General features: G+C 42.2%; 1 protein-coding gene across 2 annotated transcripts; it reads right to left on the bottom strand.

Moving 5' to 3' along the window:
• Window positions 1-315: 315 nt before the first annotated feature.
• Window positions 316-25,874, bottom strand: cyfip2 (cytoplasmic FMR1 interacting protein 2). Of its 2 annotated transcripts, XM_003445825.5 has the most exons (30): window positions 25,690-25,874; window positions 18,196-18,345; window positions 17,998-18,087; window positions 15,664-15,741; window positions 14,141-14,242; window positions 13,774-13,955; window positions 13,575-13,671; window positions 12,859-12,987; window positions 12,641-12,745; window positions 12,466-12,554; window positions 12,077-12,314; window positions 11,740-11,892; window positions 11,334-11,473; window positions 11,099-11,246; window positions 9,009-9,162; window positions 8,634-8,790; window positions 8,456-8,552; window positions 7,865-7,941; window positions 7,650-7,758; window positions 7,417-7,536; window positions 7,135-7,334; window positions 6,951-7,038; window positions 6,699-6,842; window positions 6,464-6,554; window positions 4,222-4,352; window positions 2,508-2,580; window positions 2,271-2,365; window positions 1,458-1,696; window positions 591-738; window positions 316-483 (listed from the first exon to the last, which is right to left on the bottom strand). In XM_003445825.5, the coding sequence occupies exons 2-30, from the start codon at window positions 18,310-18,312 to the stop codon at window positions 316-318; spliced, it is 3,759 nt and encodes a 1,252-aa protein (XP_003445873.1). In that variant the 5' UTR covers window positions 18,313-18,345; window positions 25,690-25,874. The 2 variants fall into 2 exon arrangements, with proteins under 2 accessions (XP_003445873.1, XP_025753634.1); XM_025897849.1 differs by lacking the exons at window positions 316-483; window positions 591-738; window positions 1,458-1,696; window positions 2,271-2,365; window positions 2,508-2,580 and adding an exon at window positions 3,014-3,817.
• Window positions 25,875-26,926: the final 1,052 nt, after the last annotated feature.

The following is a 26,926-nucleotide window of genomic DNA, read 5'->3' as shown; positions in this document are numbered from 1 at the left end:
GTAAGCAACTGAAGGAGTAAGAGAAGGCATGCACGAGTCTTGAGTGGGAGCCACACAAACGAGAAAATAAAAAGAAGAGACGTGAATATACACTTCCACCTCTGGGCTGCTCCGCTTCTCGTAAGAACCCAAAGACACTCATTCGTTTTAAATAGAGGAACAGTTTGAGGAGACGTGTCTTTGGATTCTTACAGCCAATGGGGAGCTATTGTGGTACCTTACACCTCACAAAGAGCAGTAAGAGGCAGAAATTAGCATCACAGCTAAGGGGAATGTGTCTTCACTTGTGTGTGTGTACAATTTTCAAAGGTCTTTTCAGCAAGTGGTAGCCAGGGATTGGTGTATAGGAGGCTGGAAACAGCGAACATGCTCCACAGTGGAACTGTCCGTCTCCACTGCCTTCATGTACTTGTTCAGGATGGCAAATATCTCATTGTTGAGGATCTGGTACTTCCTGATGCGATCCGCCATCTTCTTCAGCGGCTACGGAAGACAACATGAAAAAAAGGGATGTATTTTTTGGACTTATAATTGCAAGTCTTCAGCAATGAGGCAAAATTGAGGATACGCAGCAGATAACGTGTACCCACCACATTTTTGATGATCTCGTCCTTGCCATCCTGCCTTTGGACTTTGAGCAGGTGGTAGCAGAAGTCGAAGAGGTCAAAGCGACGCTGCTGTCCCAGCAGCACGATGATGGCACAGCCGGCCCAGTTCAGCCCATCCCCAAAGCACTGCCTGTAAGGACGAGCACAAACAACACGGGGAGGGGGCGGAGGGGTGCGCTTTCATTATGTGATGCACAACTCTCGAGATGTGACAAGTCTGCAAAACAATGATGCAACTCTGATGCAACAACGCTATAATGTTTCCAGCTGCTCTGGCGACACAAGGGAGCAACGCGCCATGGAAAAATCCTCCCTCTGTCTGCGTCCAAACTGCTGTCACATATACACAACCCGCCCCTTTCAACTTATTTATTTTCAGCTCTCTTATTCAAGGAGGGTGATGTAAAGGATGTGTAGCAAAGTGATATAAAAAAATAAATTAAGGGGAAGAAACCAAAGAAGTCACATAGTGTGTATTGAAAAAGTTTTCCCCAAAACTTTTCCACCCCTTTAACTTTTCTTCTGATTTGCCAACTTTAACCTTTTTATCAGAAGCAAAAAATACTCCTGGACCTGTCATATCAACATTTGCACCAAAATGGACCCCAAGAATAAAACAAAGCTTTTAGCTTAAGAAAAAAAGGAATCAGAAGCCATCAACACATGGCTGTAGGGAATTTAATTTTCACCATAGAGCAGCCGAGGACAACAGACACTCTTGGAATCTACCATTAGTTTGCTGATAACTGCAGACTTCCCTTTAATGACTTTTCTACTGTCGCTCGCTGCTGTGCATTTCCTGCAAGTTTTCGCCACAAAAAACGACTTTCTTTGCCAGGCGTCACTTACTCTGCCGTGAACTCGTGCGTGCCCACAGGGATGCAGTAGACGAACTGCATGGCGCTCCACAGGCGGTGGAACTCCATACACTCGTCGACATGCATCACACCGTTGGTGGGTGGAGGACCGCGCCACACCGGATCCTGCAGGAAGCTGCGGATTCGTGTTAGGATGACCTCGAACATGGAAAGGCCACAGCACAGGCGCTCTTTGGTCAGCAGGTCTCCCTCCCGCGCAATGGCAATTTGCTGGTAAAAAAGAAAACAGGCAGAATGCTCAAGGGTGAAAATCTCAAGAGAGAAATCAGATCGTTCACTTCCTAGAGAATTTGCCGGGGGATTTTTGCCACTGCTATCCTCCTCTGTCGCTTGCTGCTAGAAACTTAAAGCTTTTTTTCCTCCTCTGAAAATCCGCAGGCTTCTAGTATAAGTCAGTCGGCTTAAAGGATAACGTTAGGAGAGAGAAGAGAAACTTCCCCTCCAAAAAAGCCTAAAAAGTCTTTAGAGAATTTAGAGAATTGTGGGGAGGAGTGGCAGCAGAAAGAGAAAAATTTTTGAAGACCAGCTATGAAAATTCTGCAAATTCCCTTGAATTTATTTATTTATAATCAATAAAAAGTTAACAATGAAACACGCCTGAGAAAAGTAGGAGGAGGGGGTCGCATGATTAAACTGCAAGACTGTGTACAAAAAAAATGGCTACCACGTATAGTGCACCACCACCTCTTTTCTCCAACTTTTTATATATAATAAAAAAAGTATAAATATAAATATGTCCTTTCAGGTCTGCTTTCATGCCCATCAGAGGGGATGTTGAACTCACTTGCGGGGTTCCCAGCCTCTCAATTAGAGGCACGAGGTGGAGAGGGGCGTACTTCGCCTCCAGCCGCTTCATCCTCACCTCCAGACGCTCTCCCTCTGTGCGGCACACAAACACCAACAGTTGCAGACGTATTTCAAAAGAGAAGTGCTTCTCAGATCATCCCAAACTTCAAACTGCGAGTAATGTAATTTGCACCCGTCTGCTTTTTAATTCACCGCTTCCAAACTCGTTGTATACCTTTGATGTAGACTCTGGGAAGAATGTTCTGGAAGGGAGCGGCGTGAAGGAGGTCACACACTTCCTCCTGGGACTGAGATTTAAGCACAACACAGACAAACAGCTCATTTTAATCCAGGAAGTCGCCCGCTATTATTCTCTACGGACGCCCTGACAAAGCATGCAGACAGCCATGAGGCGGGTTTTTGCTGAACTTCTTAATTTTAGTGTTTTAAAGACATATTTTTGAATGCCTAACACGAGCTCCGAACCACAGGTCTATGCTGACAGATTAGTCAACACAATGTCAGGCTTAGGGAGAGTGGGGAGATAAGATAACTGAATTAGAGTTTGGCTGTGTGGATAATGACGCTACGATTATCAAGCAATGATGACAGGCCAATTTTAAAAGGATTATAATTTGTAACACTTTAAGCACAAAATCCCATCTAGTCGGGTTTAGCGGCTCGAGGTCAAGTTTACAAACATCTTAATGAATCGAAAATGTCACGTGGCTCAGTGTGCGGTTTTTTTTTTTGCCATTAGAGACTAAGGGGCAATTTCAAGCGGTCAGAGCGGTCGTCGTGGTGACTGTTTGTCAAGACGACAAGGTACAAATCAAACAAAGAGCAGAGAAGCAGCACCTCGAGACCTCGGCTAAAAAACAAAAGAAAGAAACGAGACAGGCTAGAAGAAAAAGCCATGCAACACACACTCGAATGCACGCACACTTAAGAGACAAACAACACACAACTAGGCTTTTAGTAGACACACAAGTAAGTGCAGTCAGACAGAAATGGTAAAACACAAAAAAGAGTGAGATCTGGGCAGCGTTCAGGCATTACAAGTGCCCAGAAGTAAAAGACAGTCATGGAGGCAAAAGTGCCGAGTTTAGCACAGGAATGTGCGATCATCTTTTAAAGTAGTTATGATTCAATGTAAAAAAACATTTCCTGTGATCAGTGCAGCTTGATTGTCTGTCTCACTGATTTCCTGCAAGATTACCGAAAGCTTACAAGTTGAATATCATGAAACGTGTCGGAGAGGTGAAGCAGGAGCAACAAAAGCAACAAATTGTTGCATTTGTCTTAGCTGCACTCTTCAAACACTCTTTTAGTTCCACCTCGTTCTTTTTTAAAAATGAAAGATGTCTCAGTGCTTTTGCTTCCATGGCTAATTGAAGGTAAACTGCGTGTGTGCCAAACTAACACGGAAAAAAAGAGAAACAACAGAAAAACAGCAGCCCAAACCAACAAGAGATAAAAGAGCAAACATATTTGGTCGTGATGTCATTTTCTGGTAGCCAATAGGAAGACCTAAATCCTTACCACCTGTGGTAGTTGCCAGCATGTAATGAAAAATAGAATTGTATTTCAGAGAAAAAAAACCCTCACACACAATCAAAGATTAAACACACTTTGGGGCGAGTGGACTGGGAGCCTGATGGCTTCTGACCGTGGTGTTTGATTTAGCAAGTGAATCAACACCGCAAATTGGGTGGAAACCTTCAGGCACCCAGGTTTGTTGGTCACCCACATTAAAACAAGGCAGTCAAGAGAACTTCATTTCAGTGGTCCTGTTTACTGAGCGTGCTCGGAGACCACAGACAGAGCTATCAGAGGAATCTTTGAGAAAGCAGTAGTAAAAAAAAAAAGAGAGAGAGGGGGGCGGGGGTGTGCAATAATCACATTAAAGCATTATGGGATTTTGACACTTGTAAAGAGAAAAGTCCTACCAGAGCTTGCTCGATGAGCAGGCAGAAGAGGATGGCGTTTCCCACCTCCCTTAAGCTCTGGAAGACATCCGTCTTTAGCTCAGCATACTCAATGATATCCTTAAGCTGGTGGTGGAAGAACTCCAGGATGCCTGGAATGGCAGATGGAGGAAAAGACAGGTGTGATACGGTGCTCCATCTGCATTTTTAAAGATACGCTGATAAAATCTATACTCTCCTACAGTCTAGGAAGCAAGCGCCTGCTAATATCTCGTTATGTCATTGATAATCTATTGCTAGCAGGATGAAATGCGGTGATGTCAGCAGGTCCGCATGGCCTCTCTGACCCACATTTGGTCTGAGCATCAGGGCCTCGCAGCAGAGGACAAGAGGATCATTAACTGCTGTCAGTGAGATCACAGGCAGTAAGCCAGGTACAGAACTCAGGGTACAGAACATCAGTAATCTACAGATTACTAAGCCCTCCTCATAGGGATATTCCATCTGACTGCCTCTAATCTGCAACCACAGCTCTGGCTGAAATGCATTAAGGCAGGTCACGGAGTGCACAATGATGTAAAAGAATTAGGCAGGTAGAGGATTTTTTTTGTGCTTTAATGGGACATTGTAGAGCTGCAGTGGTGTGAAAAACTGTTTGCCCACTTTCTCACTTCCTATTTCTTTCTAACAATATTAAAAAAAATAGGAAATCAGAAAAGGGGAAAATACTTTTTCACACCACCGTATATGTCTGTGTAGGCTCTCAGTCATCCAGCTCATGGTAGTGCCACTTTCCTCCTGGTATCCTAACTGTATTTTGTAGTGGTTCATTTGTTGTTATCTAGTATTGTACTGCTTTCTCCAAGTTATGGCTGAATCTTATTCCAGTACTGTTGAATGTTTCCAAGATCTGACTGAAGCCAGAGGGGCTGTCTGTGCAGGACTTGCTCCAATAGTGAGCGGCGATATCTGAACCTGAAGGAAAATGTGAATAAAACTGCTGTGCTATGGATCAAATAAATAAAATATCTGCATTACCTATAACCAGCTATGAATAGTTAGTGCACATTTGTTACAGCACTTTTGTTTTATATTTGTTCATTATGTAAAGAATACTGTGCAAAAGCCTTGAGCCATGCACGGTTTCTTTATATTTTGCTCGAAAAATAGGAAAATAAGTGCAGTGATTAATTGAATCACTAATTAATGAAAATTTACTATGTGAGGCAAAAACACAGGGTGTAGAACTCTAACAAGCTTGAAAGCCAATTTTTGGTTTGACCACCTTTATTCTTCAACACAGGCTTCAACAGTAGATGGCTCAACTGAAAGGCCAGGCGCGTCTCTCAGCTGCAGTGTCAGGTCTTTGCTGGATTTTTTCTCCACTTTTCTAGTTTCCTCATTTTTTTAACCACACACCATGTCAAGATATAACAAGTTTTTGGATAAGAGCTTTTTGGAAATCAATTAGTTCGTGCAAAAACACTATTTTATGCCTGTCAAACTGTGTTCTCTTTGGCAACTTTCACAGATTCAGCTATGAAAGTGTCTTTTTGCCTTTTTGTGACAGGCAGCTGGTAACAAAGCGCCTGAAGATACAGTTTAAAATTGGTTCTTCGCTACGCTCTCTGTTTTGCGCCTTTTATATTCTTGAAAGTGGCTCAAAAAACAAACAAAACATGTCCAATGTTCAAAGCAAAACTCTGAAACATCCTCCAAAAGCGTGCAGAACAATTGCTCAAGAAAGTAAATCAAATAATTTTTTAAAATGAGGGTTCTTTGCACAGTACTGTAGGCGCATTAAAGTAGTGTGAGGTTATTCTGACGCTGTGGTTTTCAAGCTAAATGATCTGCGCTGATAAAAATCTCATACTGAATGTGCTAATCCGGAGCCTGTTTATCATATTTGACATATAAACTCATGCTTGCTGCTACACAGCTTGATTAGAATGGGATTAATTTTTCAGATATATTTCAACTGAAATTGTGGCATGCTGGTGGTACCAAAGTTCACAGCAATCAATCAGGTACTGTTCAAATTTCAGGTTTATGTCGGTCAAAGCACCAACCAATATGTAGACCATTTAGTTACCTTTTCTTTTTCTCTGATTGCCTCCTTATTCAAAAACGGCTTAATTTGACTTACCTGAAGTCAAATAAAGAATTATTTTTAAGCAAAGCGGACAAAGACAGCTCATGTGTAAATGTTAACTCAACTCCATGTGTGCTCCATTCATTGTAATTTTGGGGATTATAAACTCACCTGGGGAGCCGTACTCGTGGCGCGGTAGGCGGCAGATCTTGGGCATGACTTCTATCAGGGTTTTTACATACTGCAGTATGGTGCCCTGTAACTGTAAAGTGACAGAGAAGATGGATAGTTCACAGCAGGCGAGGGGAAGAGAGGCCACAAAAAGGAAGGAGAATAATAACTGAGGATCCAGCACACTGAGGGGGAGGACAGCATGCTTTTCAGGATGGAAAATGAAGATAAATACCAGGCTCTTGACAATCTTAAGCAGCTCCTCCATCACCACAGCGATGCCTTGGTAACCAAGGAGGTGGCAGATGGTCTTGAAGTGAGGCGGGCCAACAAAGTTTCTGTAGGAGCTGTATATGTGGGAGTATGCGATGTTGAGAGGCTGAGAGGGAAAGAAGAAACAGACACAATGTTATTCTGGAGCAAGAGGAAGTTTGCTTTACACAAAAAATGACAAGTCTTTACTATAATATCGCAGATGGTACCGCACCTTAGACCCATACAGGTAGTAAGGCTGTACGTTGGCTGGCTTGTCTCTTTGAGGCTCCTGGGTGAAGGGAATAGCCGTCCGTACAAAGCTGAACAGAGGGAGACGAAAAAAGGTAAAGAAAAAACACAAAACGTAAAAGCAACAAATCAAATATATTCCTGCAAACCAACAGCGTGAAACTGACCGGTTCGTGGACCCGTTGTAGCAGTAGTTGGGGAGGAAATCAAAGTTGAGTTCCCAGAAGACGTGGAGAGTGATTCGTCCGTAGGGGGCGGAGACATTGTGGTTAGCCTCGCGGAACATGGCGTCAAAGCTGTCCAGCGTCATGTGCTTGGACAGGAGGCGGTGGGTTAGCCTGTTAACCTCCAGCAGCCATTCCAACTCCTGTCCAGACATTCAGTGTGAGAAGGATGGACACAAAAATAGATTGCCAATTTTCACTAGTTTGCCTGATGTTTCAGCTCACCACTATAGAGGTAAGATCCTCGCTCTCAAAACGGCTGATGGCGTGGTCCAGGGACTTGTACATTGCTGCAGAGATCCTCTGGGTAATCAGACGGTTCAGGTCAATCGAGCGACCCAACAGCTGCGTGAGACAACAGGGATGGATGAAAAATACAGTGTGACAGTCAGATTGGTGGTTAAATAAATATCGATACAGCAGATGACCTCGAGCAAGTGTTTTCATGTTTCTGCTACCTGCACGTGTCTCTGTTTGAGCAGCGTCTCGTAGCGGTTTGATGGAGGGTACGGGATGATTACGCCGTAATTTTTACACTCAGCTCTGAAGCGCTTGTCTAGGAGGACACTGCAGAACACATGGCATAAGAGTTTGTAAAAGTCTGCAAAGAGTGCTTCAATATCTGCCAATAACTCTAAAATACTTTTTTTAAAAGTCACATTTTCTTTTTTACCTTCCAGCCATTGCTTTGTAGTAGGCAAATATCTGATCTGCTAGCTTGTAGACAAACTGATCAAAGCAGAGGTTTACCTGAGAACAAAGCAAAGAAAATATTATTAGATACAAGATTCAATTCAAAGTATTTATTGTCATGTGTCACTAGAGAAAAAGGCATTTCTCTGTCCAATGAAATTCTTGCTTTGCTGTCCACCCACAGATGTGCATTAATATATACAATAGAAATAGAATATAAATAAATGAAGACAGAAAAGGAGACAAAATATGGAGATTTGAAACAGAGTTGTGTGCAAAAGAGCTATATCCTAATATGCTGGCTTAATATGTAAGATGACCTGATGTGCAAAAAAAAAAATATTATTACTGTTCAAAAATGGGTCAGCTGTTCAAGAGTCTGATGGCAATGGGGAAGAAGGAGTTGTTGAGTCTGGATGTTCTGGATTTCACACTTCTGAACCTCCGCCCCGAGGGCAGAAGTGTGAACAGTCCGTGTTGGGGGTGTGTGGGGTCTTTGAGGATTATTAGATTAGATTTATCCCTTTAAATTTAAATGAGAATACTTCTAATGGTGGCTATTAGACCTTACCTCAGCCTCGATTTCATCATAAAGGAACTGTTTCTTGAACTTGGTGAGAGCGTAGTAGCCACTGTCATTATACAAGTCTAGAGGGTACAGCACATACCTGAGAAGAGATAGTGGGAGTTAAAATACTGCTCTTTTTTAAAGTCATAAACACATTGTGTTTAACTGATCTACTTCTTACTCCATCATGGAAGGCTCCTTGGTCTCCAGGATGTGGTCAGTGAGGATCCACGGCATGGACATCTCAATGGGGAACTGGATTCTGCGGCCCATGGTGAGCTCCAGGAAGAATTCTCTGAACCAGAGCTGGGACAGGTCACAGCACTGCTGCAGGGCCTCTGGGTGACAGGACAGTCGCAGGAAGAAGGAAAGGAACAGCAGAAAAGATTGGCAAGCATTAGAAATGTTTGCTCTCATTGGTCTCTCATTGCCTCAAAGGAAGCAAGAGTAAAAGCTGTTATTAATGTTAGCTGATGCTGTGGAGTATTCATTCACTTCTCTTCTGGTTTTTCCTTTGAAAACTTGGTCTGTTTGAACTTTCAGATTTTCAGCTCACCACTAAAGTTGAGCAAATGTGTGAAGAAGAAGGACTGCTTGTGGAAGTCTTCTATGGCTGTGACTATGGGTCCATCAAGGCTGCTCCGCAGAGTCTTCTTGGATCCACTCTTGTCTGCTATTAGGGATTCCAGCATGGTGCGTACCATGTACAGCTGCGGAGGAGAGAGACAAAGGTTAAAATATAACAAAGTGAAAACCTCCTTATTACCAAGCAACAACCTGGGTGAAAAATGAAGCCAGTGTAGAAGTGTAAAAGGAGCCACTTCCACAGGCACTAACGTACCGCCATACAAACAGATGAAACAGAGATGCAGGCTTTACAGCCGAGCGCTCATAACAAGCCAGATGGCGTCTCTCCTCTTTAGTCTGGAGGACGCGGTGTGCGTGTTTTCAAAAAACGAATTAAAAACTTCGATGAATCTGACCACAGAACCTTTATTCAGTGATTATGAATGAACTTTGGGGTAGAGAACATGCTTCTGGATCGTGCTCTTCTTTTTGCACGATCGCACTCTAACCTGCGGTTAGCAGGTTGCAGATAGCAACTGTGTTCACAGACAGTCATTTCTGGAAGTGTTCCTGGGCCCATGCGGTGATTTCCATGACAGAATCATTCCTGTTTTTAATGCAGTGCCACTCAAGGGCCCAAAGATCATGAGCACCCAAGAGCAGATGGTCTGCCATTTTTGAGACTGGTGATGGCATCACATTCAAAATATGCTAATATTTTTTATGAAATAATAAAATGTTTCCATTTAAACAACTGATATGTTTAAACAGTGGTGTATATACATTTTACATTCATTGCATCAGATGAATATGACTGCACAAAAGCTCATGTGACAAACCATTATTACTCATTTGAAACCTTTATGAAACACGACTGTCGCCGTCTAATTTTTTTTGCTTGTTTTGCAGCATGTGTTCAATTCACAAAACTTATTTGCAGTACAGTGGTCCCTAGTTTATCGCGGGGGTTGCGCTCTAAAAATAACCCACGATGAAGTAGTAGTCAGCTTAATGTTTTTTTGGCTGTAAAACTCTCTCACTACACACTTTATATGCTTTTCTCGGGAAAGGTATGAACATTTTCACACTTTTCTCTCTTGTTTAAACACTCTCGAAGTTCAAACCTTCTTAGAAAAATAAGTCCAGTATTATAGAATGAAACCAAAGATCAAACCCTGTTTTCAGGTCCACAACACGGGAATAGAGCAGCTGTGAGATAATTCAACATTAATGACTCAATGGTACGGAAGTAGAGGAAGCAAGAAGAATGAGTTGAGGAAAGTTTGACTTATCTGACTGTTTTGTTTCACTTAATGCGCCTTATAATCCGAAAAATACGCTAACTTCTACCTTCCTGTAACATGTCCAGAAGTATGACTTTTTGTGCGATGTTTAGCTTTTTCCTCTGCGTTTGACGGTGCAAAACGTTTCGTCGACATTTTTGCGTTTGTTGGGGAGAAAACTTACAAACATATAGTACAGCACTTCAGAGTCACACTGCTAGCAATCGAAGATTTATGTAAATTTGACAGGCTGAACGAATTCTGTACTGTACAGGAGAGACGGCACGGAGGAGATTGATTGACAATGGTCTACAGCCAATCAGGACGCAGAACACACACACACACAAAAAAAAGCATGAAAAATTGCACAAAAAAAAAAAATCCACAAAACAGCGAGGCTGCCAAAGGTGAACCGCGTTATAGCGAGGGACCACTGTAATTTGAGAGAAACCCTCATTTCTAATTTAAAGATAACACCTTTACTCAAACCCACACTCCAAATCTATGTATTTTAAAAAGTCATAACCTTCATGAAAATATATGAGACCCCAAACAGTTTCAGTTTCATTTAACTGTCCTGCTGATTACGCGGTTTCCCCCTGGGAACACTCTGCAGCATAACTCACGTAACTCTCACACCATGTGTGTATTTTCAGGTTTTGCAACTGCTAATAAGAAGTTAAGCTACTTTTAAACTGTAAAAATCTCACTAGTTTCAAAGATAATACATGCAGATCTAAATGCTTTCACTACAGACTGAACACCATTCCTTAAGCACCCTTGTTTCACGTCTCACCTGTGTGCTGGAGGGTCCGACGGCTCTACGAGGCACCTTGATATCAAAACCGCCTTTCGGGTCCTTCTCACCCCTCAGACAGGGGTCATTTGGAGGTTCCCTGGCTCCTTCCCAGTCACAGACAGTTTTTCGAATGGCCTGGAGAACACTGCAGAAAAATGTAACAGTACTTAGTCTGTTGTTTAGTCTGAAACAAAAGAAACAGATGCATTTGTGATTGCAACATTTTTTGTACCTGATGAGAACGTTCTTCTTCTTGCGTACAGCCTGACGCAGAGGTTCTCTAAGAGTCATTTGGGCAAAGTCCTGCAGAGCTGCGTAGATGGTATTCCTAATGGCCTGGTTAAACACCGACTCCATTCGGCCCATCAGAACCTTTGGGACACACAACATCGTTTATTGCATCACCTAATTTTTTATGTCTTAGTTATTCTCTATAAATGCAACTATAAATCAACTATATATGAATATGCTTTTTTTTCCCATTTCACTGCTTTAATGTCACTTGTGCAAGCTGCATTTTTGGAAATAAACTAGTGAAAACTATGCTTGTGGAAACCATGCAATCAGCTAAAGTGCAAAAAAATACACCGACAGTGAACATCAGTGAGAGTGCTACTCATATTTCAATAATCTTTTACCTGCAGCCCTTTGATCATGGCAATGACCTCCACCAGGGCAAACTTCTCTTCACTGGTGTAGTTGTAACGTGTGGCTCGCTCATACTCCTCCGCCGTGCCTGGACAGTCCTTATTACAGAATTTATCCGTGGGATGTACCAGTTTCCATGAGTACTGAAACAAAGGAAAGCTATAATTAGATCAAAGCCAGAACAATCAATAGCAAAAAAACAACCCCACCAAAGAGAAAAAAAAAGTCACATCATACGTCCAAAACCCACACATATTCACACTGACGGCTCCACAAAGCATTTTCCCTACCCACACAGGGATGCAATCAATCCCACGCTTTACTCACAACTTCCATGACGTGTGTGCTCCACTTAGACAGCAGCTGCAGACCCCTCAGAGCCAGGTCGAACAGCTCCCTGTACTCCTCGTCTGACTTCTGGCTGTCCAGGCCCGAGCCGGTCACCACTTCACTGTTGCTGTAGCGCGCCAGCTCGGAGATGAAACGGATGTGGTCATCCCTGATCTGCACCATCTGCTCGCACAGGTTGTACTGCGGAGAGATGCTGCTCTGAGTGCACGTCCACCTGGGCACAGATGGAAAAAGAGGGTTGGGAGGGAGTGTGTGGGAGTTTGGTCATCAAGGAATTTTACTTCGGCCTGTAGTTGTAGTGGTGGAAAAAAAGAAGAGTAACATCCAGATTTCTGTAAATTACACCGGTGGATGGGTTTGCTTACTTGGACTTGTTTTCTTCATAGTGTGCGCTCGTCTCAATGTAGCGTGACAACTCGATCTGCATGTCTCCAAACAGCGGCACCACTTGCAGCTGAGAAACAAGAGTGAATGCCTCACTTCGGGGATAAACACAACAAAGCGTGTAATGGGAAAAAGAAAATGCTTAAAAGCCCTTACTTTGAAGAACTTGTCGATCTTGCTCAGGTTGATCCTCTTTTTGGCATCTAGTTTATAGATATTACTCACATTCCCATCCATCAGGTACAGACCAAAGCCCATAACCTGTCAAAAAGAAACGGAAGGGGAAAAGACAAATTGGCAAAAAGACACCAGAAAGAGATCGTTTTGAAATGTTGCGAGCTGGCGGGGGATAACGATGTCAAACACGTGCTTACCTTAAGCAGCATGTGTTTCTCGCTAGGCGTCAAATACATTTTGTTCTCGTAATAGTCTACACAGATGTTGACAATGTCTGCCAAAAGCTCCTCGTAGCCGGGAATCACCTCCAACTGTTGATGCAGGCACTGCACGGAGAAAGGCACGACACAACAGGTCACCTTTAGTTAAACAGTAATGCACTGACAACACAAGAAAGGAGGACTCGCTGTACCCTGCGCGTACGTGGGATTAAGCATCGACAACAAGACAAATAAAACAAATTCACGAAGGACCTTTTGAACTGTGATCGGACGCGATTCAAGAGGACCAAAAACCAGCAATACGCTGAGCCGTAACACCGGCAGCTGTTAAATCTGAATAAGCAGACTTCCAATGAGAAACTTCCTGCCGGGTCAGCGTTCAGCAGGTTAAAGGCTGATTTAGGTGAGAACAGCCACACTAATTACATAACAGCTCATCTGCTCTGACTAACATTCAGGGAGCAGCTCTGTGACACCTTGAGCACAGCTGTGAGTCATTCATTGGCTGAAGTCATTATCCTGGAGCAATCCAGCTCAGCTGCTGTACTATCATCAGGATATTTCATTGTATTTGCAATAAACCCCCAATTAAAATGTCTATTCTCACAAAGATGCACTAAAAAAAACAAAAGAAAGATGGAATCTAAGTCATATTCAGTCTTTTATTAGCCACGCATAATCCCCGCACTGACCTGAGTGATCCTGTTGTGGTTCGCTAAAAACATGGAGAGATTCTGAGACTCCTGGATGGACTGGGGATCAGCCATCTTCCTCAAGAACTGAGCTGCCCTAGAGGTAGAAGAGGAGAGGAAAGTTAGTTTGGCTCTGTAGCGTGGGAAAAAAACTAAACAAAAAACGTACATTTGGATCTCTTTACTTAGGGTTCACTACCGTTTGTAGGCAGAGTGATCGTTCTTGACGCTACACTTCATATTCTTCAGTTCGTCCAGCACTGCGAACATGTTGATGAATTTGCCCAGAGTGAGCAGATAGGCCTCAGACACAAAGTCTTTCCTCCTCTCGGCGTGGCACAGACGCTTCACTTCGCTACAGAAGCGTTCTATGGCTTTCCTCTGATAAAAAACAAACAAAAAAAAAACTGATTAGCAACAGCACTATTATTAACGAATACACATGCATAAAAAATGTTTAAAAACCCTCCTGTGTCTCTACAGACATAAACATATGTTGGTCTGTTTAGTGCTTTATCAGACAGTTTCATTGATCCAGTTTATATAATCTTAAAGTAGGATCTTACCTGGAAGTACATGAACTTCATGAGCTTGGTCACTTCGGGCTCTAGCACTTCCACCGTTTTCTCGTAGATCTCCACTCTGTTGGGCTGCTCGTTGCATTTCACCTAGCAGACACAAGATGGTGCCATCACACAGCCTGATCTTGCAGCAACAGTGCACCACATGTACTTTCACCCAGTCCAGGTAACATATTAGCTGCTCCGATCCCCCGCGACCCCACCCCACTCCCATCTTTTTGCGCAGTTTTCCCAAAAATCGAGATTACTAAACATTTTCACGTTTAAAACTGTAAACATCAGTTTTGGGGAACTTTGTTACATGTAACGATAAAATCATCGAGGTCACACTGCAGACCTGAGGGGTGTACTAGGAAACAAGATTAGTAAGGTATGCCCAGTTTAAAGTATGAGTTCTTTCTCTCTTTTTTTTAAACCCGTCTACATCACCATGGCAACTAACACTGAATGCTGACCAGGTCCAGCTTGCATGGTCCTAATTTGCTGCTCAGTCCAGCAGCTGACAGGACACAGATGAGTGAATCGATCAGCCAATTTGTAGACTTTTAATGCTTGAGAATATTGAATCTGTGAAACTGATTTCATTTTCATCTGGCCACAATTTCCACATCTCCAGAATACGGGACAGAGTGAGTCCCGACTGTAGCGAGAGCGACTTAGCAGGTTAAAGTTCATCGGTCACATTAGATATAAACAGCACTAATGAGGGCACACTGAGTAGGACAATACGAACATACTAGTTCTCTACATTTTCTACAGCATCCTCCACCCTTGATTTATTTGCAGTGTTTGAGGTTTGATTTTTTTATAGTCTTTATATTTCCTTTTGTCACATGTTCCTCTGGGAGTTAAGTGGACACAAGAATTTCACTTGCATGTACTGTACCAGTGTACCTGCACATGTGATGTCACAATAAAAGTGATTTGATTTGATTTGATTTGGGTAGCACTTGAGGGTCAGTTTATGTGAGCGTGCACAGAGAAAGTCTGAACGAACAGAAAAAGGCGATAACCACCCGCTGTGACGCCTCTGACTGGGGTTTAAGGTTTTGTCGAGCCAGCTTATGTAAAGAAGGCCTGACTGTGTTGAACTTGTGACTACACCCCTTTGTTAAGGCAAATGCTTTGCAGTCCAATTTGATTTGAATTATTTACGTAACAGGGTGGTTTCTGATTTTTTTCCCCCCCTTTTTATTTATAGCTAAAAATACAGCTGTCAAGTGAACCAGAAGCTCAGCTGCAGGCGGTGTTGTTTCTGCTCTGTAGAATCACCACCGCCTGCAGCTGAGCTTCTGGTTCAGTGGCTAAAAGGTGCAAAGTTAGGCAACCCAACTACCAACCCACAACGCAAGCTTGGCAACGTCTGCCTTTCATACGGCCTTTCTGGGTAATTGTTGCTTACAGTGAAAAGGCAGTATTGCAGTTTGAATAAAACTCTGTTATGATGGTTTTGCATTAGATCTAAAGGTTAAGATGTGAGGACAGGAAGGAAGGAAGCGATCATTAACCTGGGGAATGGCTCTGGAACAGCTTCTCCATGTGTAAAGCATCACAGCATATTCATGTCCTTCCTCCAGCATCTCATTCTGTAGAAATAAACAGAACAAAGACTTATTTAATTCTTCATGCACAGCTGAAGTCACGACAGGACTAGATACCTCAACAAGCTCAAGATTATATCTACACTGCTGTGAAAAACTATTTCCCATCTTCTTTTTTGCACATTTGCCACATTTTTTTGTTTTATCATCAAACTAATTATTTTATTAGACAAAAATAACCAGAGTAAATGCAAAATTCATTTTTTAAATGATGATTTTATTCATTAAAACAGTAAAAATAAAAATGACCCAACCGTACCTGGCCCTCTGTGAAAACCTAACCTCCCCCATTAACTGTTAACTCATTAATTAACTGTGAATTCAATTTCACTCGCCACACCCAGGCCTGATTACTGCCAGCTCTTTGAATCAACAAAACACTTAATTAGAACCTGTCTAACAAACTGAAGCAGGCTAAAAAAAATCTCATCTAGCAACTCATCAAGCTTTGATCTCTAAAAAAGGAGGAACCGATGTAAAACACTGAAGTCTGGACAGGGTTACCATGTCATCTGTAAAGGTTTGGGACTCCAGTGAATCACAGTGAGAGCCATTATCCATAAATGGAGACAAAACTTTAAACCAGGCAACCAAAATTACTCCAAAAGCGCATCGATTCACTCATCCAGGAGGTCACCAAAGCACCCAGAACAACACCTGAAGAACTGCAGGCCTCACTTGTCTTGGTTAAGGTCAGTGATCATGATTTAAAATTCAACAAGAGGAGACTGGGCAAGAACGTCACCTGTGAGAGAGTTCCAAGGTGAAAACCACTGCTGACCACAAAGAACACAAAGGCTCCTCTTACATTTGCCACAAAAAGTCTTGATGATCTCCGAGACTTTTGGGGAAATCTTTTGTGGGCTGGCAAGACGAGAGCTGGACTTTGTGGAATCTTTGAGTGCCGTTACATCTGGTGTAAAATCAAAGAGAGAATTTCATATAAAGAACATCACACCACCAGTCAAACACAGTGGTGGAGGTAGTGTGATGGACTGAGGCTGCTTTTTTCTTCAGGATCTGGATGACTTCAAACCATGAATTCTTCTCTCTACCAGAAAATCCTGAAGGAGAATGTCCAGCCATCAGTTTGTGCTCTAAAGCTTAAGCACATTTGGGATATGCAACAGGACAATATGCATCCAAAACACGCCATGAGAGCACCTCTGGGTGGCTCAAAAAGCAAAACAAAAAGAATAAAGGCGTTGGAGTGGCATAATCACTTAAACCCAACTGAAATGCTCTGGCATGACCTTAAACAGGCCGTTCATGCTTGAAAACCCTCCAATGTGGCTGATTTAAAACAGCTCTCTAAAGATGAGTGGGCCAAAATTCCTCCACATTGAGGTGAAAGACTCATTGCCAGTTATTGCAAACACTTGATTGCAGTTCTTGCTGCAGCACACTTAGGGGAAGTTTAGGAGAATTGCTTCTAACACAGGGCCAGGTAGGTTTGGATAGCTTCTTCTTCCCTAAAAAAACTGCAGTTGGTACTTACTCAGGTTATCTTTGTCTAACATTAAAATCTGTTTGAACTGTGACAAATAAGCAAAAAAATAAAAGATATCTAAAAAGATATCTGGAAGGAGGTGAATACTTTTTCACAGTACTATATCTTAGTCATAGACATTCTGCAAAGCTACTAAACACATCACACATCTCAGATTAAACCCACATTCCAGGAGTTGATAAATATTTTAGCAGGGAAACATTTCATCCTCTCAGAAATAGGAAAGACAGATTCCTCCATCCCTGCGGCTAAAGGACGAGTGCCCCCAAATAGCCTCGCCTCAACCTCAATGGGACTTCCTCGTTGAACCGGTTAAATAAAGCTCTACTTCCCCTCTTCGACAGTCACATCACATTCTCTGTTCATTCACAATCAGGGGAGGGATGTTTAGTGCTCGGCTGCCTCTCTGATTCACCAGCGTGTGAGTGGAATTTGTGTCTGCAAGAGTGTGCGTGCGTTATTTGTATGTGTGTCCCGCCACAGGCCGAGCCAAATCCTAACAAAAGAGCCAAATGATAATCAATTCACATGAAACAAGGCTCTCTTTAAGGGCACGAGGCTGCTTCCCACAGTCTGCTTTGTTTTTACTGAAAGAGGAACAAAAACTACTGAGGTGAGACCACAAAAGACTGAATTTCACTAGTTAGCTATTAAAGAAAAAAAAATAAAAAGAGCGGGATGGAGAGCAATGCCGTGGTGTTTATTTTAGTAAGCAGCGCCGCAGGTCTCACCATGCTGGAGTGGACTGTGGCTTGCTCGATGTAACGGGCGATGCCAGTCACAAAAGCATTCCTGTCTTCAAAGTTGGTGTCAAAATTCGCCTGCCGAAGGAGAGACAAAAAAGGGGTCAAAAGGCTGTACACTGAACACGGCCAATCAGCTGGGGGTGATGGTGGGTGGCGGCAGCGGCGCTGTGAACGAGTCGGTACCTGGTACATAATAGAGGAGGGAGGGGGTTCAATGCACGGCTGCTGGTCCGGGAGCGGCAGCTCCTCCAGCAGGTCCACGTTGGACAGAGCATCCTCCAGGGTCACGTGGGTCGTCATGGTAACGAGGTGTCACTCAAACAACGCCCCAGGCTGACATAGACAGAAAGAGAAAACAGAAGGAAAGATATGAGTTAAAGAGGCACCGCAAAAAGGAGGAAACGTGCTTTGTGATTCCCGAAACAGAAGGTCTCACACGAGGACTTCCTACTGGAGTTTTACACATATACGTCGGCAAACGGGTCAAAAAGTTACAGGTGAAAATGACTTGGTCAATCACAACACAATACTTTCTGCAATAGGCTCTGTATTGCACTGACATATACTGCAATTTGGGGTGGCTGTAGCTCTCATCTACTGATGGGAAGGTTGGTGGTTCGATCTCCGATCTTTGCTCCGCCAGTCTGCATGCCAAATATCCTTGGGCACGATACTAACCCCAAGTTGCTCTCTGGCACATCAGAGCACTTACATAGAAAGAGCTTAGAAAAAAGTGCATGTATAAATGGGTGAATGAGGCATGTTGTATAAAACACTTTAAGCTCTCAGTCCATTTATCACCTTTTTTCAAATGTAAATTATGTCCTTAAAGTTATATTTTGTCAGTATCTGTTTTTTTTTAAACTGTGAGTAAAACCTGCCATAAATGCTGCCATAACAAAGAATCAAGTCTGCTATCAGTCTGTGATTGCATCAGGTCAGTCACACACTCTGTCAAGCTAAATGTGTCTTTTCTGGTTGGCCCGATTTATTTAAAGTTTGCTCAGCTAACATTATATCAGGAGGTGAGAACACCAAATATCAGTATTTGGTGTTCTCGATACAAAAAACCAAACCGATACATGATACTGTGCAGCACAATGAACCTGGGGTGCTTGTCTCAATCGAACAGAAACGTCAGGGGACAACTGATCAAGAAATTAGTGAATAAACAGATAAAAATGAATGAGCAGGTTACACTCAAGCAATTCAAAAGCATTCTATAGTCAGATACTGCAGGGTTAAAGGAGACATACACCAGACACTGTCTTGGCATGTCTAGACAACTTCATTTCCTCCCATGAAGCCGTGTTTTGGTGCAGAAAGTGTGTGCATTCACCCTGCACCTGTATCACTTGGGGGGAAGAAAGGAGAAGAGGCCCCTTGCAGTTTCCTTTTTGGCTTTTTGCTTGACTAGAAGCATATCTGAAGAGCATAATTCATAAAATGCCAAGACCTGGAAAATGCCACTGATCTGCCAAAAAGCAGAAAACGCTTCAAAAAACAGTGACATTTCGACAGCAAACACAAAAATGCGTTATCTTGTAAAAGCGGCATTGGCAAAATCTGCTTTCCTGTCAAACTCATAAATTGCTGGTGGCTTTGTATTTTTTTTTATCAACTCAAATAAATATCAGGTGGTATATATGAATGCATGATTACGATTTCACACCAACGTTAAAAACTGCACAGTCTCAGTATGGCCCTCTCCTCATTATAAACCCTCGCTCAGCCAAAGCAGCGTGCGCCCATCCATAAATCATGTGCCTCTCAGAAATGTGTGCTTTACGTCTGACCCGGCTGACAGCACAGATAATCAGCTTAATATTCACAGCCAGCACAAGCAGAGAGGAGAGGGTGAACACCAAAATACAAGAGAGGGGAAATTTTTTTTTAAAAATCCTCCAATAGTTACCAATGGGAGGACGGGGCAACTTTAAAGGAAATAAAGAATCTGCAAAACCGTCATTTTGTCACGAAAAGCCAACATAATGAGTACGCCGGCTCTTGGTCATCGGTCATGGTTGAATGTGCAGTTCTAACTAATGATCACAAATGATCTGAAAAGAAAGTGGGTGGGGTTTCCTGTCGTATCAGACTGTGACATTTTTTTCACATGGTAAGCCACCAGTCAAACAGCACCGAGTTCTCAGACCTCACCCAGCTTCCAAAATATATGCACACACAGTAAAGATACTTTATATGGGTGCTGCAACTCTGTATACAGTTTACACTGCAATACAAAATGAAGAAGAAGAAGAAAAAAAAAAGAATGTGGCACAAGTGGGTAAACGGTCACTTGGCCTCTTTAGTTAGCACTTGTGGATCAGACCACACGGGCTTTCAAAACTCAACCTTTATTTTGATCTGAACTAAAGACCCATAAAGTTTCGTGAGTGTATGTTGTGGTGTTACAACACCACAAAAGAAAAAAAAAAAGAAAAGCAACTACCAACCTTCTGTCACTATTGCAGTACTTCCAGCTATCGCGGGTGTCACCAATATCAGATTTTACCATGATCAACACACGTAAACACACACGTACACAGATAAGTATAATGATTACTGGATGCTAAATGTAGGTTGTTCCACTTCCCGTTTCTGCTATGTGAATAACAGCTTCTTTAGTTGATTATCGGTGACATCATTTTCCATTATGGTATAGCGTACCACTCATTTGCTGAGCGTTATTGCCCTTTAACTGCTCTTTTTGTTTCTGTTCCATTGTTTTAAGTATGACGTTCAATTTGGACACGGCGGTTGTGAAACAGATAAAAGCCGGCAGTTTATCAAGGATGTTGTGTGTTATAAGGTGTGTACCAACTTATACTCTACACGTGTGTGTGTGTGTGTGTGTGTGGGTGTGTGGGTGTGTGAGAAACCCTTTTTTTTTTAAAACGTCTGAGGATTTTGTCATCTTGAACAGAGTGTTTCCTGTATTCTTTACACTGCTGTGCTGCTTTACAACCTGGATGCGCACACTGTCTGATTCTTTTAAGACCCGGTTGGTTATTTATAACCGTTCGGCATACAGAAAATGAAACACGCAGCTCGCTACAGGGGCTTTGTCGGGCAGACAAACGCGCTCAGTGCAGCTAAAGTCCCATCTGTGCATGCAAATACAGACGCGCTCTAAAGCCTGGGTTGGCTGAACAAACTTTCCCACCCTATACCGGGCTCTGTTAAACAGTTGGTTTATCTGTCTGTCTCTGTGTGTATGTGCATCTTCGCCCAGCAAAAAGGGCCCCTTCATTCCCTTCTGGGCACTTGGAAACCTAGTTGAACAACCAAAGAGGGCCAAACGAGGCAACGAGACAACAACTCGCTTCACAAAACTCACACAGTAATATTCCCTCCCCCCCGCCGAGTTCACGTTATAACTGCAGCCTCTATACATGAAGAGCTGTGGTCTGACATCCTCGTGACAGCACTAAACCATGAGGTGGTGAGAAGATCCCAGAATATCATGAATAAAGCAGAGGAAAGCAACGAGATGCAGTGAGAACATGGAGCATGATGTAACAGGCAGAAAAAAAAAATATGATCACTCTACGCTGCTAGGCCTTTGTGTAATACATCTTGCCTGAGAGGAAGACAGAAAGTGAGAGAAAGTGTGTCAACTCCGGCCTCGCACCACTCCATGGGATCTCCCACCCAAGGCTAGCTTTGTAATACACAGCATATTCACCCACATGCAATAAGATTATATGTGATCAGCATCAAAGGCAGGCACAATACCGATCTCGAGCATTTAGTCACGCATGCGACCGTTTAGAAAACGTTCAGCGACACCAACTAACTCTGCGGCTAAATGTGCGTTCCAGCAGCGTCTGTGCAGAGCATCCTGTGCAGGGGACGGTGTGTGGCTGAGGTGTTTCACAGGCTGGTTGTCATTTCTGAAAGCAGCACAAGAAGAAGAAGAAGAAAAAACCTGCTTTCATCTTATGATTTCTGTGATGTCATGCTTGCAGAGATGAATACAGACTAGGGGAAGAACAAGAACCTGCCTCGCATAACCATCACCAAGCTTGGCAAGTACAGACAGCAAACGAAAAGTAAACCAGGTGTATTTAGTTGTATTTATGTTGGCAACTTTATGAAAATACATTTGTAAGTGGTGATAATAATAACTTCATCTGACTGCTACAGTTCCACAACAGCTTATGCTGCTTCCCTTTTCTTTGTCTAGTTCGTTATTTATATCTAGACTCATTGTCTCACTGTGCTTTTCAAATCAGTCAACTGCAAAATAGTTGTACTTGTACCCTGAATCACTGAGCTGTTTTGGGCAAGTAACAGTTGTGAGGTGGGACCTGCACAGATTGTTTTTTCCTCTTTGGACACGTCCCACAGGATTTACATCTTGGAAATCTGAAGGCCTAATCAACAAATCGGACTCTTGCAGAGCAAATTGTTCTGCTAAAGGAGAAAATGTGCTGAATGCTGTTGTCTGCCACAATGTTTAGGTAGGTGATAAGTGGAAAAATGAAACTCACATGAATGATAATGACCCCAAGGTTTCCTAGCAGAATGCTTCCCTGATGATCACACTGACTTATTCCAATATTCTAGCTTATGTACCTATATAGCTTTCCCAGGTAAACACTGCACACATATAGCCGCCCACATGATGATTAATCAGAGCAGCCCACCATGGGCCACTTCTAATGCTCACATGCTTGCTGTGAGCACAAACAGGGGTCAGCATCATGGCCAGAATTAAGTTTCCAGCGATTTGTGCTTCAGCTCTTCAAATAAGTAAGCCTTTCCTTCCAAAAAAGCATTAACGAGCCTTAGTACCTGACAAAGAAACTGCCGTTTCACCAAGTGGATTACGTTGCATCACTTTTTGGTAGGCCCTAACTAATGCATACCAGGAATACCCCACAAAGCCCTCTGTTTAGGAGATGCCCTTAATTAGTCTTCTAGCTATCACAATTTAGCATTTGCACAAGTTCTTACTGTTGACCAGTTTACTGCTTCCAACACATCTTTCACAACTGACTACTCAGCTGCTCCTTAATATACTGTGTGCTGAAGAACTCTGGAGATATAAGGATGTTTAAATGTTAATTTTAACCAATATAATAGAATGGAACTGGTATGAAAGCAGCACATTGGCATTGTGGTTTGCACTATTGCCTCAGTGACAGAATGTCTGGTGTGAACTCCAGTCTGGGGCTTTTCTGTTTGGAGTTTGCATGTCCTCCTATGGGTTCTCTCTAGTTACTCCAGCTACCTAACCCTAACCCAAAGGCATGCTTGGGTTTAGGTTAATTGGTGATTCTAATATGACTGTAGGTGTTTCATATCAAGAATCAGCCTTAACCTGTTTCTTGCCCCATGACAGCTGGGATAGGCTCCAGCCCCCCTCACTACCCAAAACATAGCAAAATAGATAATAAGCTAAAGGATGTAATTCAATCTTCCCTTTTAACGTTGAACTGCCTGGTTGCACTCACAGCATAGCTCTTAAAAGGAGAAACGGGGATGAGACGAATTCATGAGTCAAGTTTAACCACTCATGATTTATTCTCAGCCGATGTATTAAACAGGGACATGTTAGACAGCTCCATTTCTAGCTTTATACTGGTTTAGACCACATTAGCCTGACATACAGCTGGTAACTAGCCTTAGCAGTCCAGACGTCTCTCCGTGACAATAATAGCGGGATGCTGTGGTGGTGTTTAGGTGTGTTAGCTAATTGTCTTTTTTTCCTTCTAATTTTAAAACATGACAAACATGAACATGACCGACTTCATGCTTCCTCACAGTAAATGATTTGATGGTTTTTCACTTCAGATGGCTGTAAGCCAACTTTCGTAGAAACCAACGTTGAATTCACTTCAGTAATGTAAATAGTACTTGAGTTGCAACTAATTATTATCTTACTATAATGATCGTAGCATATGTACGTATTGACCCTTAACTTCTCTTAGACACAAATGAATCTGTAACTTACTATGTAAACTGTCTATGTTACCAGGATTATTAACATCTATGTAGCTTTTGGGAACTTTTTTTTTTAATAACAGTCAAATCTTTACAAATTATAAATGTACGTGAAGTACCTGACCTGAAAAATGAACACCATTATATGTATGTTGCATGTATGTTGTTGACATTTCGTGTATGTTATGTGTATGTGGCTGACATTACGTGTACTTGTTAGTCGTTGACATTAGATCTACACTACATGTACGTTGTTGACATATGTGTATGTTACATGCATGCTGTAGTTTTTGGAAATACATTTTGCTTAACAGATTTTAGTGCCATGGTACTCTGGGTTCATTGGAATGTACATCTGTAAATAAGTGTCAATCGAGCAGTGATGCTACTAATACGAGTAATTGATTACTTTATCTTATGCAATGAATATGTATTTTGCAAAGAAGAAGAACAATAAACCTATGTATTTATTTATCTATATTTTAGTGTATATGAAGAATACTTTTTGCCACTTGACTATATACAGTGCTATCATGAACATAAAAAATAACATCATAAATTAACGTGTGTGTGTGTGTGTGTGTGTTTTAACACATGAGCGAGGTTACGAAGCACCGCAAGCTAATATTAACAACAATACCTGAATTGCAACAAATTATTCTTATTAATACTACTGCTTCTACTAATACTGACAATAATAATAATTATTATTATTATTATAATTCTTAGCAAATTACACTTTCAGTTAAAGAAACACTCATTTTAGTCAGTCAAAAATGTGAAGTTTTCCCATAAAACTATCATAAACCTAAACAAGACTTTAAAATAATCCTAATTTTACCTGACTATTAATGGCACCAGGTTTCCTTTTCATTGTGGTTTTATTTTGCAATCCTTACTATTAGCAGAAGCAAAGCATCAAGATTCAAGCATTACATCACTGCCTGTGGGTGAGGGTCTGGCATACAGATTTACAGCTCAGAGAGTCTGCAGCAATGGCAGGCTCATATTTCTACCCAAACTGGCAGGTTCGTCTGTAGGAGAGAAATGGAAAGGAAAAACATCTGGGTTTACACTAAGCCTGTCTGAGACGGAAGTGGGTGAACCTGTCATTTGAGCACCAGTAACGGGCCTGCCTGCCTGCCTGCTGGTGCGATAGCTGTGAAACAATCCTGTGCATCTCGCCATGCTGTGGCCCGTTAGTCGATTGGAAAGAGGGGAGAGGACCTTTAAGGAAAAATATTAAAAAGCCAGAGCATCGTTGTGAATCCGAGCAATCTGAAACACCAAAACGTTCTTTTTTCGCTCTGTGCAGCGAAACGGCTGTTATCAGGTCAGAAAACCGTGGAGCCTTACGTGCTCCATCATTCATCAGTGCACTTGCCACACAGGCACCCTCTCCTCACCCCACCCATCTCAGCGTGAGCTACGATGCCGATGTAAGCTAACGGGGATCCCATTCATGTGCCACAATTATCCGCGATAAAGCGGGGCGCTCGATCCCAATCAAGTCCCTCCTATTTACAAGGATCCCCCTATTGTTACATTTGCGCACGGACAGATAAGTAAAGGGAAAGGATGTAAAATGCGAAAAGGAAGAAAAATAAAAAGAAGGGGGGAAAACAGCACTCCAGTCTCCAGCCATCATCACTACCCAAAGCACATCACCAGCCCCGTTCATCTTCTTCGCTGCGTCTGCATCCATCGCTACTTTTTGCCACATACCTGAAAATTGCATGTCCGTCCGGCGACAAACTAAAGCGGGCGGACCGTGTCGCGGTCTGCGACGGCGATCCAATGTTTCCTCGGTTTTTATTTTATTTTTTTCCACGTCTTCTATGTCGACTGATGCTCTAGTTTCGCCCAGTACCAACCCGGTGCTAATCCACCCCACACAAAGAGCAGAAAATGGCTGCAAGTGCATTTTCTTAAAGAGACAGTCACAGTGGAGCACAGGCGATGATGAGAGGGGCCCCGACATGTTGATTCCGTTCATTTGAGCTTCTATTTTTCTGCTTAAAAATACTTTGGGTACAGATAAATACATAATGCGTTTCAGGCTTTTAAATTGATAACATCAAAAGCTGTGGGTATATGTTGTATGTATAGGGAAACTGAGGGTAACCTCATTTAAAGGAGGCGGTTATAAATTCTCAGTTTTCTGTATGAATTCTAATTACATGATAAATAGGATATAGAAAAAAAGTAAAGGGCCCCTACTTCACCCAACTTGTACTACTATTTAGAATTTAGAATTCAAGTTGCATGTAGTAGACCTATACATGTTAAATATTATTGTTTATTATTTCAAATGCATGTGTTGAATACAGTACTTTATAATGACAACATGCTATAACCTTGATTCCAGAAAACTTGCGATGTTGTGTGAACTGTTTAAAGACCACAGAAAGCTATTTTCACTTGCAGATCTTATAAACCTATTTTTTATTCACACGACAACATAGAAAACATATAACATGCTTAATTTGAGAAAATGGACAATTTTAAGCAAAGAAATCACAAAAATTGAATGCTATAGGATTCTAGTTGCTCGACATTCCTGGGTTTGATTTGTAGTATTTTCCATTTCATGAGATGCCAGATGTTTTCATATGGAGAAAGGTGCAGTTCTGCACCCAGACTCCTCTACCATCAAGCCATATGTTGTAACTGAGTTGTGTTGTGTTGTGTTGTGTTCAGTATCGGCTTGATGAAATATGCAAGGCCTTCTCTAAGAAAATGCTGTGCAGAGGTCTTTAGTCACTCTTGATTTCTTGACTTTCTTGTAACCTCTTAATGTGGTCTTGAGTGATAGTTCTCCAGGCTTTCTGAAGGTCTTTCAAAGTTTTTCTTTATACATTGGCTGCTTTAACACTTCAAGCATTGAAAAGCCACCAAGGCACTCAAACAATGAACCAACATTCATTCTATCTGCAAATAACACACAATTTAGCAACAAATC

The sequence above is a fragment of the Oreochromis niloticus genome, linkage group LG2, assembly GCF_001858045.2.
Source record: "Oreochromis niloticus isolate F11D_XX linkage group LG2, O_niloticus_UMD_NMBU, whole genome shotgun sequence".
In the NCBI taxonomy this organism is placed as follows: domain Eukaryota; kingdom Metazoa; phylum Chordata; class Actinopteri; order Cichliformes; family Cichlidae; genus Oreochromis; species Oreochromis niloticus.
This window is presented reverse-complemented; position numbering and strand designations above follow the sequence as displayed.